The 17,368-nt window shown below is 33.6% G+C and overlaps 1 protein-coding gene across 1 annotated transcript; it reads right to left on the bottom strand.

Moving 5' to 3' along the window:
* Positions 1-251: 251 nt before the first annotated feature.
* On the bottom strand, positions 252-16,890 carry LOC114932334 (aminopeptidase N-like). Its single transcript, XM_085482993.1, has 7 exons — positions 16,723-16,890; positions 14,183-14,641; positions 13,542-13,722; positions 7,767-7,905; positions 7,243-7,324; positions 6,073-6,416; positions 252-553 (listed from the first exon to the last, which is right to left on the bottom strand). The coding sequence occupies exons 2-7, from the start codon at positions 14,506-14,508 to the stop codon at positions 252-254; spliced, it is 1,374 nt and encodes a 457-aa protein (XP_085339119.1). The 5' UTR covers positions 14,509-14,641; positions 16,723-16,890.
* Between the last annotated feature and the right edge of the window lie 478 nt (positions 16,891-17,368).

Here is a 17,368-nt window from a genome sequence, read left to right on the forward strand (position 1 = left end):
ATCGACAAAGATTTTAAGCATCCAGCTATGTATCCAAAACAATATTATATATTATCATTATTCACAGTAGTGAAAATCATACACTTTTGGGAACTGTTCATCGCGTGAGTGATTATTTAAACTGAATTAGTTTGCACATTTATGTGAGACGTAATAATATGTAAAACTTTATCGCTAGATATATTTCTCTATAAATATTTAAATTATTTGTGATCAATCAGTGTATATATAAATATTTAAATGTAATACTTTCATTGAAATTGATTAATATTTACCGCATATTTTTCAGTTCTTTCGTCCACTGGAAAAGTACTAAACATGTATTCCAGAGCTTTAAACATAGGATACCATGCGATATAATCTATTTCTCTATCCAAATACGATGTGATACTCCAGAATATAGAGGCTTCGAGTTGGTCTGCTATCATTAAATGAAATGCATCATCGATAATTTGGGCACGATTAAGAACATGAATTGTCGTAAAATCATCATAGTATAGATAATCTGAAATTCTTCGCCAATTCTCATCATCATAGTTAACGCGGTAATATCCTGTCGAATAATAAATAATATTTAACAATTTTTATTATTTTGAATAATTTTTATTATTAATATACACTTAATTTCAAACATTTTTGTTTAATAGTTTCGTTTATATAAATTATAAATTAAAAACGTATCAAAAATTCAATAACATGCAAATACATATTGAAAATTAATTATAAATTAAAAATGAAATTGTGCGAGATAATGTTGTATAGCATAAAATAAAATTTGTTAGGACCGCGAACAGCTTTAGAATTTCGCGGGGCTTTAATGATTTAGGCCGTTAACTCGCGGCGCTAATATCGAGGGCGGTAAGCGACGGAGACCTGCGTGAAGGAACTGATCCTCACGCTCTCCCTTGTTCGTCTCCGACGGTCGTCGGGTGTAGTTCTCCTTTGTATTTGTACGTATCAATATATATACGTTAATAAAGTATTGGATTAAGCCTAAGCTAGAACTAGAGTTGTTTCTAGAAAATACAACAGTGGCGACGAGGATCGGATATATATATATTTTTTTTTTGTCGTTGGGTTGTTTGTTTTCCTTTCTTCATTATTGGTGGTATCGGAAGGTTACACGATAAGCCCACGTGCACGGATTATCTACACAGTGAGCTATTGCAAATTTCTTGGATAGGATGACTACTAATAATACTGGCGCGGGTTCCTCGCGGGAATTAGCAAGAACGCAAGAGATCGCTATTCCAAATTCCTTTACAATAGAAAATTTCAGTCCGGAAGTGACAACGTGGCGGCGTTGGTTACAACGGCTACAAGGAGCCTTTACGATTTTCCGGATCACGGGAAACGTGCGTGTTCCGTATTTACTACACTATATGGGACCTAGCGCATTTGATATACTGTGTGACCGATTAGATCCGGCTGACCCGTTCTCGCAGGATTACGAATCATTGACGGCCAAGTTGGAAGAATTCTATGATCCGGCTCCGTTAGAAATAGCGGAAAATTTTAAATTTCACCAACGGCGACAAATTGAGGGCGAACAAGTACAACAATTTGCGGCTGCCCTACACAAGTTAAGTTTACATTGTAAATTTGGGAGTTACTTGAAGACAGCCCTAAGGAACCAATTGGTTTTTGGTCTCTCAAGTAAGAAGATTCAAACGAGACTTCTTGAGAAGAAGGAGTTAACGTACGAGGAAGCGGTACAGATAGCCACCACGATGGAGCTTTCGGAGCAGGGAGCAACATCTTTACAAAATGGCGCTACAAGTCCAACGGCAGGTGTGGAATATCTACAGGCGGGGAAGAAGCCATTGAAGAAATTGAAGGACAACAATAATAATCATAATTCTTTTAAAAAGAAATTATCGATTACTAATTTTTCGAAGCAAAATAATAATAAGGCGTCGCGTTCTAACTCGAATAAGGAGGGCACTAAATTAATTAAGTGTTTCAGATGCGGAAAAGGGCATTATGCTTCCCAATGCACGTTAAGTAGAGAAGTACGTTGCTCGGGCTGTGGAGGATCCGGACATTTAGCAAAAGTCTGTTTCAAAAAGAAGGAGTATGCCAATAATTTGGATGAGGTATTACAATTGGAGCAAGCAGAGCAACGGGATAAATTCTTTTGCACGCTCTTAGTTAATAACAAGCGCATTCGTTTCGAAGTGGATAGTGGCTCTGCAGTCACGATCATGAATTGCGAGCAGGTACGTGCTTTATTTCCGGGTTCGACCATTTTCAGAACAAATCTTAATTTAATTTCGTATTCTAAGACAATAGTTAAAATCTTAGGATATATATCAGTGCATGTACAAGGAAATGAGACACGAAAGAAATTGAATATTTATTTAACTGAATTAGATAAAGAACCGTTATTAGGTAGGGAATGGATAAGGCAGTTGAAAGGTCAGCGTGGAGTGCCAGAGTTCCTCGAGTGCAAGTTATTAGAAAATATTAATTCTACGCCGCGGAATTTTCATAAGCGATTACAATTAACTTTACGTAAATTTGAGGAAATACGTGAGCCTACTTTGGCTAAGATTTCGGGCATACAAGCCAGACTTACAATGAAACCGGATGCAACTCCGGTATTTTTAAAGGCGCGGTCAGTACCATTTAAATTAATTCCTTTAATAGATAATGAATTAGATGAATTAGTTAAAGCGGGAATTTTTACAAAGACGGAAAACTCGGAATGGGCTACACCTATTGTTCCGGTGTTGAAAGCGAATGGCACTATTAGAATATGTGGAGATTACAAATCCACAATAAATCCTAAACTTATAATTGATGAACACCCGTTACCAACTACAAACGAACTTTTTGCTAAGTTAGCGGGTGGCGTTAAATTCTCAAAAATTGACTTACGCCAAGCTTATTTACAGTTAGAAATACACCCGGAAAATAGGAAGTTACTTACTTTAAATACGCATAGAGGACTTTACTTAGTTAATAGACTGATGTACGGTGTCGCATCAGCTCCGGCAATCTGGCAAAGAACATTGGAGCAAATATTGCAGGATATTCCTGGAGTGGCAATTTTTCTCGATGATATAGTAATTACAGGCCATTCGGAGGAGGATCACTTACATAGATTACATATGGTACTAGAGAGATTGCATAAGCATAACGTGCGAATCAACTTAGAGAAATCAGAGTTTTTTACACATGAAGTTAAATACTGCGGTTACGTATTACGAGAGGACGGTATACATAAAGAACCTTCTAAAATGGAAGCAATTAGGAGCATGCCGCGCCCACAAAATGTTTCTGGCGTCCGAGCTTTCATCGGTATGATTAATTATTATAGTAGATTTATTAAAAATCTAAGTTCAATCTTACGACCGTTAAATAAGTTATTACATAAGAATACTCGTTTCTCGTGGTCAGAAGAACAAGAAGTAGCTTTTAAAAAAGCCAAAGAGGCATTTGTGAGCAATCAAGTCTTGGTACATTTTGACCCGAAATTACCGGTGGTTCTCGCGACGGATGCTAGTCCCCACGGAATAGGGGCAGTACTTTCGCATACATATCCCGATGGGTCGGAAAGGGTTATACAATATGCGTCACAAACTTTATCCGATACGCAGCAAAGATACGCACAGATAGACAAAGAAGCATATAGTATAATATTCGGTATTAAGAAGTTCTATCAATATCTGTATGGGAATAAGTTTACTCTAGTTACGGACCACAGACCATTAGTACACATTTTATCTCCTAATAAAAGTTTGCCGGTTTATAGTGCAATGAGAATGCAGCATTACGCCATTTTCTTGCAGGGATTCAATTATACTATCAGGTATAGAAAATCGGAAAATCATGCGAATGCCGATTGCCTTTCGAGATTACCGTTAAAAGAATATACAAAAAATATGGATGTAATAGATGTTTTCGAATTAAGTACACTAGAAACACTACCGGTGGATGCAAAATGCATCGAGTTGCATACACGAAAAGACACGGAACTACAAAAACTCCTACAAGCGTTACAATCAGGCACTCTGGCACATAGCGCTGACAGATTCAATTTAGAGCAAACGGAATTCTTATTACAAGAAGGTGTAATTTTTCGAGGACATCGGGTCGTAATACCGAAATCTTTGCATAAAAAAATACTAGAAGAATTACATACGGGTCATTTTGGAATAAATAAAATGAAAGGTATAGCTAGAAGTTATTGTTGGTGGAAAGGAATTGACAATGATATAAAAGCTCTAGTGGAAAATTGCCAAAATTGTAATACGTTCAAAAACAATCCACAAAAAGTGGAACAACACATTTGGGAGCCATCAGCGGCACCCATGCATCGAGTCCATGCGGACTTTGCAGGTCCTTTCTTAGGACGTTGGTTTTTCATCGTAGTTGACTCATATTCAAAATGGCCCGAAGTAAGAATAGTAAAAAATCTGATGGCGAAAACAGTTATAGAGGAATGCAGGGATATATTTACAAAATACGGCATCCCACAAATTTTTGTAACCGATAACGGTAGAACATTCACATCGACTGAGTTTAAAACATTTTTAAAACAGAATGGAGTGAGATTTAAATTTACGGCACCGTATAACCCAGCCACAAATGGCCAAGCCGAGCGTTTTGTACAGACCTTAAAAAAATGCGTTACGACGCATGAAGGCGGACACGACTAATGTACGCGAAAATCTTAGTAAAATGTTACTACAGTACCGTATTGCGCCGCATGCGACGACTAAAAAGTCGCCAGCAGAACTGTTTTTAGGTAGGAAGCTTCGCACAAGACTTGACTTGTTATTTCCTTTACCTGAGAAAGAGGAGACGAGTTCCTCATATTCATGTGTTAATAAAAGCTTTAATTTGGATGAGCGAGTATCGTGTAGGAATTATGTAGGTAAAGATAAATGGAAATTCGGAAGAATTAAAAAGCGTTGCGGAATAGTGCATTACTTAATCACGCTTGACGACGGACGAACCTGGAGAAGGCACGTTAATCAGATGCGATTAATAGGACAGGCAACTCCGAATCAAGAAACAGACTGGGATCACGGTCCCGTGGAGGATTTGATCGTTCGAATAGAAGCGAACGCATCGGAAAATAAAACTACCGATAAAGAGCAACAGAAAGAATCTTCACAGGAGATTCAACAACACCCGCCGGATCGTTCACAGCCCCGGCAGATAGAGATCGTTCCGCAGGAATCGATTAAGCAGCAAAAGAATGTAATCCAAAAAGGAACTATGCGGAAACCACGTGAGCCTGTTATAGGGAGCATTGTACGAAAATCCGATCGAATTGCGGCTAAAGGCACAATCGTCAAAGCAAAGAAATAATTCATATTATGTTAAAGCGACGTTTTTTTTGTTACATGTAAAGAAAGGAATTCGCTTAAGAAAGAAAGGTGTTAGGACCGCGAACAGCTTTAGAATTTCGCGGGGCTTTAATGATTTAGGCCGTTAACTCGCGGCGCTAATATCGAGGGCGGTAAGCGACGGAGACCTGCGTGAAGGAACTGATCCTCACGCTCTCCCTTGTTCGTCTCCGACGGTCGTCGGGTGTAGTTCTCCTTTGTATTTGTACGTATCAATATATATACGTTAATAAAGTATTGGATTAAGCCTAAGCTAGAACTAGAGTTGTTTCTAGAAAATACAACAAAATTGATTCTAGTTGTGCATATGTATAATAATTATTTTTTACTAATCAGCAAAAGTTCTGTAACATGAAACTGTACAAAAATTTTATCTCACCTACACTTATATTATTATACTAATTTTATAAAAATAATTAACTTTTTAATCATTTTTACTATTATTAAAATAAAATATTTGTAAAAATATAACTTTAATATTGATTGATATTATGTTGAAAACGCCGATATATACATTTTATTAATTATATATAATAATACAGCAAAACATATTACACAAAACATTTAAAACTATAGTAGTTATATAATGAATATCTCAGATTTATATCTTATAATGTATAAAACAGAAAAAATATAAAATAATGTTAATTGTGTACGTGTGTAAAATAAAGACGAGTAATAAGTCATAATAAGTCAATTGGTCGATATTTACCTATTTGTTGTACATTTACTATAATCCAACCACGCTCGTTATGAGTGAATGTAAGAATATCTTTTGATTTGCAGAAAAGGCGGTGCATCAAACTGTCAAAATCGGGAACCGACTGGATAGTATAAATTACAGGAACGCAATCAATTTTTAATATGTCGGAATTTTGTATCGATATATTATAATGGCTCCAAGAAATATTATAATTTCGTACTACTTTGATGAGAGGGCAATGCTCTTCCAAAGTCCAATATTTCATTGTTTGTAATGATATTTCAATATCTACATTTTTTGCATCAGCAACAACTTCTTCCAAAAAAGTCATAAAACTTTGACGATGAAATTGGCTAAATCCACAATGTATGTAAATTATGCAAAAAAACATTATAAATATGTTAAAATTGTATGTATAATTTTAATATTAAAAAAAATTTTAATAAATATTAAGAATCAAAATATAATTGCACCTCTATTTATATTATGATAATAACATTATATTAAATAAAATTTAATAATTCTATATAATTTGTTAGGCATTAATAATACAGATTATATTTGATCAAAGTATTGAGAGAGTTATAAAATGATTAATAAAAGAAATAACTAAACAAATCAAATAAAAATAAAAAGAAAACAAGAAATAATATACAAATATAATAAAGAAGATCGTTCTACTGAAAGAAATGAAATAAAAATAAAGAAAGTTAGGGAAAAAAGATATACGTGTCAGATATATTTAAAATAAGATTAAAAAACAAACGTAGCACAAAATGCAATTAAAAAAAGCAGATATTAAAAGAATAATTATAGACTATATGAAGCAATAAAGGAAATAATAAAAGGATTACAAATTAATTTGAAAATTATTTTGAAAAATAATAAATTATGAAACGAAAATAAAACAACATTGAATATGTATATATAAAAAGTCATAAAACAACAATTTATTTCAACAAAAGCGGTTTTCATAGTAAAAATAACGAAAGTAAAGGTAAATCTAGTAACAGATCTAGGAAAATAGCAGAATTGTAAAACTAAAAAAATATAATATGAAATAATGTCAGCAAAAACAAAATAACAAGAGACAATATGTAAAATTTGTATTATTATACATAAGTTAAGATTTATATAATTTTATTTTTTTATTATATATTCTATAATTGTATTACTCACTTGCTATTTGCATATGATCGAATGCCTTTCCAAAATATTTCTTTGGTTACGGCGTGTTGCATCATGCGCAGTATACAGGGTGCTACAATTTACATCAAAATTATAAATTAGATATATTATAAATATATATTTATTATAATGGTTACATGTAAAGTGATATTATATATTATAAGGCAAAATTATATATATACAAGGTATAGTAATCGCATGACAGTGAAATGTCTTCTATTGCCGCACGGTTTATCATTTTATTTTAAAAGTAAATTTTTCGTTACAAAGATATAGCAAAACATTAGACCATTTGATTAATATTATCTACACACATATGCGTAATTATACCGGACACTTTGTGTGTGTATATATATACGTATATGTATATACCTTAAATTAATTATAGAATGTACATAAATATGTGTGTGTGTACTCTAATAACATAATTTTATCGTTTAATTTTAAACATATATTTTTATAATATTAATAGTTCAAAATTTACGCGGATTATTTTATTATATTACGTTATATACCTCTGATGGATTCGCGAATTTTCAATAAATTGTCATCTTCTAAAGTAGAATTCCACATACGATAATCACCATCCAAATAAAAAGAAGTATGTTGATTTTGAACAACAAATAAATGTATTATTCGATTATCTCGATACATCTAAAGAAAAAATAATAATTAATATATCAATATAACCGCTCTGTAAATACATGCATTAGAAAGAAATACTAATATCATTAGCGGTTCTTTTATGTGAAAAAAGAACACTTTCTCACTTTGAAAAACACATATAAGTAAATATAAAATTAAAATTAAACATTTTGTATTAATATAATTAACAAATATCTGGAGGTCAAGGAGGGGAAAAGAAGGGAGGGAGCAGAGAAGTTAATGGAGGAGATTGGGGCGAAAGCGAAAATAGTGAAAATAAGAAGGATAGGAGAAGATAGAGAGAAAGACAGAGAGATGGTGGTAATAGAATTAGAGAAGGAAGAGCAGAAATGGGAGGTGATGGAGAAGAAGAAGAAACTGAGAGGCAGAAAAGAAAAGATAGGTATGGACCTAACATGGAAAGAAAGGGAGGTAAGAAGGAAGTTGGGAGAAATAGCATGGAGAGAAGAGAGAAGAGGAGAGAGGACATGGATAAACAACGGCAGGATAAAAATAGGAGAAAAATGGTGGAGATGGGATGAGGTAAAAGAGGTACTGAAGGACGAGAGAGGAAACATAAGGGAAGAAGTAACGGGGGAAGAGGAGAGGAGGAAAGAAGACCTGAAGAGATAGAGAAGGAGGAAAGGAAGAAGGGGACAGATGAAGAAGGATGGAAGATAGGATTCTGGAATGTGGCGGGAGTAGGGAACAAGGATAAGGACTTTTGGAAAGGATTAGAGGAATGGGAGGTGATAGTGTTGACAGAAACATGGATGGAAGAGAAGAGTTGGAAGAAGGTCAGAAGAATGTTGCCGAAAGGATACATATGGGGAGTACAAGGAGCTAGCAGAAAGAATGAGAGGGGAAGAGCGATAGGGGGCATGATTATGGGGATGAGAAAGGAGATAGCAGAGAAAGGAGAGGAGATGGAAATGGAAAAGGAAGGCTTTGCGATAGGAAGAGTAAAGGTGGGGGGAGAAAGATGGAGGGTGATAGGAATATATGCAGGGCAAGGAATAGAGAAGGCATGTAAAGAAATGGAGCAGTGGACAGAGGAGAAAGAGAATGAGATATACACGATAATAGGAGGGGATTTTAATGCAAGAACCGGAGAGGAAGGAGGAAGAGTGAGAGGAGAAGAAAATGTAGAAGAGGAGGGGTTAGGGGAAAGTAAAAGGAAGTCAAAGGACAGAGTAATCAACGCAGAGGGAAGAAAACTGTTAGAATTCTTGGGAGAAAGAGGATGGAGCATATTGAATGGGAACACAGAAGGAGACGAGGAGGGAGAATGGACATTTACAGGAGGGAGAGGGAACACAGTAATAGATTACGTATTGGGAGACGAGGATAGTAGAGAAAAGGTAAAAAAGTTAAGAGTAAAAGATAAAGTAGATTCAGATCATCAGCCAGTGGAGGTGGAGATAAAAGGGAAACAGAGAGAGGAGAGGAGAAAGAATCGAGGAGGGAGAAGAGGAGGAACTTGGAATGAAGAAAGGTGCAGGAGGTTCAAGGAGAAGGTAGGAGAACTAGAAGGAGGAGAAGAAGAGATAGAGGGTAAGTGAAAGAAAATGGAGGAGAGGGTAAAGGAAGCAATGAAGGTAACAGAAGAGGAAGAGAGGAAGATGAAGAAGGAAAGAAGGGGATGGTGGGATGAGGAGTGTGGAGAAAGAAAAAGGAAAGTAAGAAAGGAGCTGAGGAGGTGGAGAAGGGAAGGAGGAGAGGGAGAAGAATACAGGAGGAAAAAAGGAGAATACAGGAGGTTATGTGAGAGGAAGAAAAAAGAAGAAAACGAGAAATGGGAAAGGAGAGCAGCGGGGGCAAAAAAAGAAGCGGAAGTATGGGAAATAGTTAACAAGGAGAGAGGGAGAGAGAAGGGAATTAACGAGGAAATTGAGATGAGAGAGTGGAGAGATTATTTCATGAAGTTGCTAGGAGGAGTGGAGGAGAGGAGAGTAAGAGAGGAAAGAAAGGACAGAGGAGATAGAGAGGAAGAGGAGGAGGAAGAGGAGATAAGCAGGACAGAATTGATAGAGGCGATAAAGAAGCTGAAGAAAGGAAAAGCATCGGGGATAGATGAGATTCCAAATGAGGTATGGAAATATGGAGGAGGGAATATGGAAAATTGGGCACTGGATTTTTGTAACAGAGTATGGAAAGGGGAAGGATGGCCGGAGAGATGGAAGGAGGGGGTGATAGTCCCGATAAAGAAGAAAGGAGAGGGAAAGGTGGTTGAGGATTATAGGGGTATAACGCTGATGCCGACACTGTATAAGGTATATACAATGATATTAACAGAAAGATTGAGGAAAGAGGTGGAGGAGAAAAGGATTATAAAAGAAAACCAGATGGGATTTAGGAGAGGAATGGGGACGATGGACAACATCTATGTGATGAACTATTTGATTAATAGACAACTAGAAAAGAAAGGGGGAAGGATGACAGCATTATTCGTAGATTTGAAGGCAGCGTTTGACTCGGTGGACAGGGAGAAAGTAATGGAGGCGATGGAGGAGAGCGGAATGAGGAAGGGATTGAGAAAAAGGGTGGAGGAAGTGATGAGGGAAACGGTATGCAGAATAAAGATAGGAGAAGAAATAGGAGAGAAGTTTTGGATAGAGAAAGGGGTAAGACAGGGATGTCCTCTGAGTCCGCTGCTATTCAATATCTTGATAGCGGACTTAGAGGAAAAGATGGGGAAGGTGAAAAGGGGAGGAATGAGATTAGGGGAGAGAAGAATTTACACACTGGCATACGCAGACGATATGGTGTTGCTGGTAGAGGAGGAGGAGGAACTAAGGAGCATGTTAGAGAGGCTGGAAGAATATTTAGATCAAAAAAGGTTGGAACTAAATGCGAAGAAATCGAAAGTGATGAGATTTAGGAGAAAAGGAGGGAGGTGGAAAAAAAGGGAATGGAGATGGAAAGGGGAGAGAATGGAGGAAGTGAAGGAATTCACGTATTTGGGGTATAGACTACAAAGGAACGGAGGACAAGAAGGACAGGTGAGGGAAAGGTTGAGGAAAGCGGCGTCGATTATGGGACAGGTGTGGGGGATAGGGAAAAGAAGATTCGGAAAGGACTGGGGAAGAAGGATGTGGTTGTTCGATAAACTGGTGTGGACAGTGATGAGCTATGGAGTGGAAATATGGGGGTGGAAGGAGAGAGAGGGGATAAAAGATTAGAGGAAAGGTACCTGAGATGGACACTAGGGGTGGATAGGAGGACGCCAGGATACATGGTGAGAGAGGAACTGAAAAGAGAAAAGCTGAGAACAAGAGCGGGGAAGAGAGCATGGAGCTTTGAGAAAAGAATGGAGAAAGGAAGAGGAAGTGAGCTGGCAAGAGAATGCTGGGAAGAAATGAGAGAAAGGGCGAAGGAAGGGAAGGTGGGCTCAGAATGGGAAAAGGAAAGGGAAGAATACTTTAGGAAAAGAGGGAAGAAGATAGAAGAGGTAGAAAAGAGGAGAGAGGAGGAAGAGGGATGGTTCGGAGAATTGTTGAAGAAGGATTGGGAGGAACAGAGGAAAGGAAGGGAAGAAAGAATGGAAAAGTCGGAATATAATAAATGGTATAAGGAGATTAGAGTAGTAGGAATTCCGGAATGTTTGAAAAAAGGTTGGGGGGAGAGTAGGTGGAGGAGGGTGGCGAGGTTTAGGTTGGGAAATGAGATGTTAGAAAGTAGGTACTGGGAGGAGGAGGAAAAGAGAAAATGCAGGTTATGTGGGGGAGAGGAGGAATCATGGGAGCATACATGGGAAAGATGCAGAATAAGTAGAGAAAGGGAGAGGAGCTGGCAGGAGGTAGTCAAAGAAATGTTAGGAGAGGGAGGAGAGGGAGAAGGATGGATGATAGGGATTGAGGAAGAGAGAGAGAGGGAAGGAGAAAAGAATAGGGGGAATGGAATGAGAGAATAAGAAAGGGAGAAGAAATGTAAAGAGTAGAAAGCAATAGGAAACGGAAGTCCCGCGCGGCGAGATGTGTGTGTGTGTGTGTACTGGGGGGTTGAGCGGAAGCTAAGGGGAGAAGGCCATAAGGGCGACCCGAAGTAGAAGCTCAACCCCTTAGAAGCGTTTAGGTTAAGTAGGTTAAGTTAGATTAAGAGGATAATATAAGCGTTTTTTGTTTTATGTTGTGTTTGTTTTTTAAATTGTAACCCTACGGGGAATCAATAAAGTTTATCTATCTATCTATCTATCTATCTATCTAATTAACAAATATTACATACTTTTAAAATTATTATCTCATAATATATTATATCGCAGAGTTCTTTTTACCAAAATAAATAAAATAATTATTGGATATAATAGTTTCTGATTAATTTATTTTATTTTAGATTTTATAAAAATCTATATGTATAAGTATCGTCCGTCTTTCTGTCTGTCTGTCTGTCTGTCTGTCTGACCGCGAACTGCTTCCACATTTGTGGACTGATTTTCATCAAATTGTGTGACGATGGTGATTTTTTGTAAGTTTTACGCCTCTATCCACGCATCCACTCACGCAATCGCATATTTATGGACCGATTTTTTTTAAATTGGTATCAAAATGTTGCAAATTTTTTGGAGATAACGACAATTGGTGGTTTTCTCAAGTGTTACACCTCCACCCACACATTCACCCATGCGCATGCGCATTTATGGACCGATTTTCACGAAATTGGTACCAAAATGTTGCAAATATTTCTGAGAAGGCTACTGTGTGGTTCTTTTTAAGTTTTATTCCACGTATCCACACACGCATTCACATATTTATTCACCGATTTTCTCGAAATTGGCAACGCAAAATTTCGCATATTTTCGGGAATTGCTACTATGTGTTTTTTTTTAGTTTTACACTATTACATACGCATCCACCCACGCATACATACATTTATTGATTAATTTTCTCGAAATTAGATATCTATTTATATTTATATATACAAGTTGCAAATTTTTTGGGGAGTATGATGAGATGGTGTTTTTTTAATTTAAAAATTTTTTTTAACATAAAAGAGAGTATGTTTCCGCGAAAAAATATTTTGCAGTTTTCTATGCCAATGTGTTCGAAATGTTCCAAAATATCGAGAGATCACATTTAAAAAAAATTTGTATGTAAAACTTCCACCCACGCACTCACACATATATTGATTTATTTTCGGTACCAAAATCATGAAAATTTTTGGGGATGACGACAGACAGACGGACAGATGGACAGACAAATAGATAGATATTAAATAAAGTATAACTAAATATTATATATTTTTGGTTTTGTAAAATAAAAAATTGTGTGAAAACTAGTAAGGGCAGAATCAGTGTTGGGTGAAGGCTTTGAGGCCCGCGTGAAAAGCGAACCGAAAAACTAGTATAATTATATCAGATAAAGTGATGTTAAAATATAAAGAAAGTTTTCATATCTTACATTATATTTATACGAGGTGACCCTATATGAATATAAATATTTGAAAAGATATTTTTAAAAAACAGTATAATATTGTATACGTATGTATATATTGTTTAATATTGTATACATATGTATATATTGTTAAAAAAAATTTATACATTTTGTAAAAATAATTTAATGTACGAAAATCTTGCTATATAAATGCTTAAGTATGTTATCGTTTCCGAGAAAGTGGGAGGTGATAACATTAAAATTATTTAAAATAACCTTATTGACAGTATTTATTGCAAGCAATGTAGTAAGAGCTTTGTTGAACCAAGAAGCCGATCGAAACGGATTGTTCAGATTATAAAACCATTGCTGTGTCACTTTATGTCCTACTAATTGAGCTACTTCGATTTTGTGAGCAACAGAATACAAATTTTTATTGTAAACGATATCCATTTCGCTGAAAGTAATATTTAAATGTTAGACTGAGAACGTTTAAACAAAATAAAATTTTATTTAGCAAATTGGTATTGTAAATTGTAACAAATAATATTTTTTGTAATTTTTAATTTAAGTATAAAACAATGATTTCGTGTTAATCATCGATGAAAAACTTTAGTTTTAATAAATAAAAAGATGTTATTTCTTTTGCTTTATTACAATTTTAAAATTTATTTTAGGGGATACAATATAACATAAAAATTTTTACCTTTATGTATGTATATATTAGAACAATAAAGTGCAACATTTTGAATTATAATACGAATAAACTTAATTTTTACTACTTAAAATTGTTGTTTTCACAATATCTTATACTTTTGCACGTTTACAGAAACAAAAAATCATGTTTTTTATTTTTATAATTTTGCATAGTAATATATAATTTTACTTTTAAAGTAATTTTAAGTACTTGTACTCACTTATAAAAAACAAGTCCAAAAACTATTATGCCATTATCAAGAAAATTTGGTATTGCAACATGAGTCACTTTCGAAATGTTGTTTGAATGTTGTTTCCATGTATTTTTGAACAACAACGTGATTTCTTCAGCTACATTTTTTGCAAATTTCATGTAAAATACAAATTCGTTTCTGCACCACATTTGAATATGTTGAGTATTATTATCAACACGTGATAAGTAATTGGATACAATTATTGTTGCAAGATACGGCGACATTGCAGGTGTGGTATCGAAGCGTTTCAATAATATATTGTGCTTGTTTTTTTCTGTATTTTGCAATGGCATATTTGACAAAGCCGTGCATTGATTACATCCTATAGATATGTTAAAAGTTGCTTCTAACAATAAATTTTGTTGACTCCAACATGAAGACAATTGTCGAGCGCCTATTATATGGAAATGAGTAGCAGCTACCAAACTATACATTTTAAAAAACATATATGAATGAAACATTTTTAACAAGCATCAAAATGTTGGAATTTAAAAATGTTTAAATGTAATATGTAATAATATGCATTATAAGTATAAAATTAGTAGTCTTTATATTTAAATTGCATGATATATAATAATTTTTGAAACATTTAATACAAAAATAATATATATTAATTACGAGATTTTATGTAATTGCACATTGCACATTGATTTTAATAAACATATATTATTTGCTTACGCAATTTTTTTTTTCACATCGAAAATTCTAAAGACTTCATCAGTAAAACCAAAATATGTAATATATAAAGTGTAATTTCCTGGTAATAACTTATCCTTAAAATAAAGGTCAATTATGTCTTCTTGAATATCATATGTCGGTTTATAAACTGTATACTTAATATTCTCATGATGTTTTTCTAGATTTTTAATTAAAATTATATTTTCAAAATATAATTTTTCTGAATGTATGTTGTTGATTAATATATTTTGCGTTTTATTAAGAATGCTTATGCTGATATTGTATTCTCCATAGAAAATGTTTTCTTTAATACATGATATAAACTTGATATCGTAATGATTTGGTTTTATATATTTTGATGGTTGATAGCATAAAGACGATTGATTAGGAGTAGAAGCCGTCCCAACGATATACATTATTCCGCTGATTAATAGTAGAAATATCATCGTGTCAAAAAATTTATTTTATTTAAATAAATTTTTTAGTAATTTATTTATTTTAGGTTTGTAAAACACACTGTAAGCAAAAGACAAATAAAGAAATTAAATATAGTATTGATGTCTTTTTTAAATCACTAGACGACACAAGAGCGCGCTTGGCGCACACTTTTGATATTATTTCTATTATTCATTTTACAATTGTCAAATTGTTAATTTTTGCGATGACAGTTGCTTGATAATATAAAAATAATCATAATTTTAATTAGCTGAATTACTATTTTGACTTCTATTTTGTATATATACTGATAGTAGAATACTAATACGTTTGAGAAGTACAACTTAATCATAAATAAAATGAAATTTTAATAATTATTAATTTTAATATATTTGAAAGGATAATTAATTTTTACGACCATTACTGGCTAATAAATATTCAATAATCACCACCCAACGTTTCGACCATGGGTTTTGTTCCTTCTCAAGTGTACTTAAAATTAAAAATCGTGAACATATTATTCGAATCAAACTTCTTGTCGAACCGTGATAAAATAATAGCCAAGGACTATACAACCTTTAATATATTGACATCACAAGTAAGTATTAAAATACACACAAATATTATTTATACATAATAAAATTATGAAAACAGAATTTTAATAATTTAGTAATAAAAGGACAATTAAAAGTGTCCATTATAATATTCATTATCTGTTAATTGCAGTATCCTTTAGTTTCAAAAATTATTTATTCGACATCAAACTTTTGTGGATTCAAGATTATTTCGACTATGGCGATAAAATTTATTTTATATTTCAATTTTATTTTATAATGTTAAATCAAATTGAGAACGAAAGTCGGCGATCGAATATATGTATATATATGACAACGAGCGAAAGAATCATAATGAACAGGTAAAGACAAATATCAAAACAAGCAAAATATAACAACGGACAGCTTAATCAATATAGGCAAAGGTGAGACGAGAATCGATAATTTGTCACTCAGCAAACTCGCTGAAGAAAGAACAAATAGAATTATATCTCGCAAGCAAAAGTTATACCTCGCGGTTATTGCAAGTCATTTATATAATATTTTTTGAATGCAGAATTAAAGTGAATAACAATAATATAACGTCTCTAAATTTATTTCAACTTTTCAACTAATAAAACTAATAATTCGCCAAGCAACATACAATTCATAAAATATTATATAATCGATATTATTTTAAATTATTTCTAAATTAAAATTTACAAATATTTTTAAATAAAACTATTTTCTTTATTCTTATACATATGTTGGAAATTCTATAAAATTCCGTCCTACCGTATAATTAAATTTTTTGCATTTGTAGACTCATGTTTTATATGTATGAAAGTTCTTCTGACTTACCGAATATTTCGAAACAGAATATTAATTGGAAAGTTATATATCGTGTTAAAAATGAACTACAGCAAATAATGCTTTAGAAGTATTCAATGTTGGAAGAATATAATATATTCACACACTTTAATAAAAGTATTATATCTACGGCGACGTGATTTGAAAGGCCACGAAAAACTGACTGATTCTCTGTTCGTGTCTTCATGCTAAATATGATGTGTTAAATCAACAAAACTTCTAAGGTCGTTAAATGTATATATATATTTGAGTGAATGGCGGCATTTGTGTGTAACGGTTGATTTAATTTAGCACATTTAACTTTTGCCTAATTAATCAAATTATTAAGCATTGTTTATACACATTTATGTGACTTATTTCAACAAACATTTTTGCTAAAAATATTGTGTAATTTCTCGTCGTATACTCATTTTTCGATAATTTTATCTTTATAATTCAATTAGTATAAATATGTCATTATTTATTATAAATGTATGCAGTTGCACAATGCTATAAACTGCAATTTTTTTAAATCACTGGAATGTTTTTTTTATACCAATCAATTTATTCACATTGTTTTGTGCAGAAGTTAATTTTGATAAAATAATATTGGAAGATAAATACATTACAAGATATTTCATATTCTATAAATATTGTA

Source organism: Nylanderia fulva, unplaced genomic scaffold, assembly GCF_048542155.1.
Source record: "Nylanderia fulva isolate GAGA-0341 unplaced genomic scaffold, ASM4854215v1 Scaffold224, whole genome shotgun sequence".
Classification (NCBI taxonomy): Eukaryota; Metazoa; Arthropoda; class Insecta; order Hymenoptera; family Formicidae; genus Nylanderia; species Nylanderia fulva.

Excerpts from the sequence above, each read along its gene's own strand:
- LOC114932334 (XM_085482993.1), bottom strand. The coding sequence starts at position 14,508 with ATGCCATTGCAAAATACAGAAAAAAACAAGCACAATATATTATTGAAA. Across the intron at positions 13,723-14,182 it reads TTTGGACTTGTTTTTTATAA|CGAAATGGATATCGTTTACA; the intron begins GTGAGTACAAGT and ends TATTACTTTCAG. Across the intron at positions 6,417-7,242 it reads CGATCATATGCAAATAGCAA|CCAATTTCATCGTCAAAGTT; the intron begins GTGAGTAATACA and ends TTGTGGATTTAG.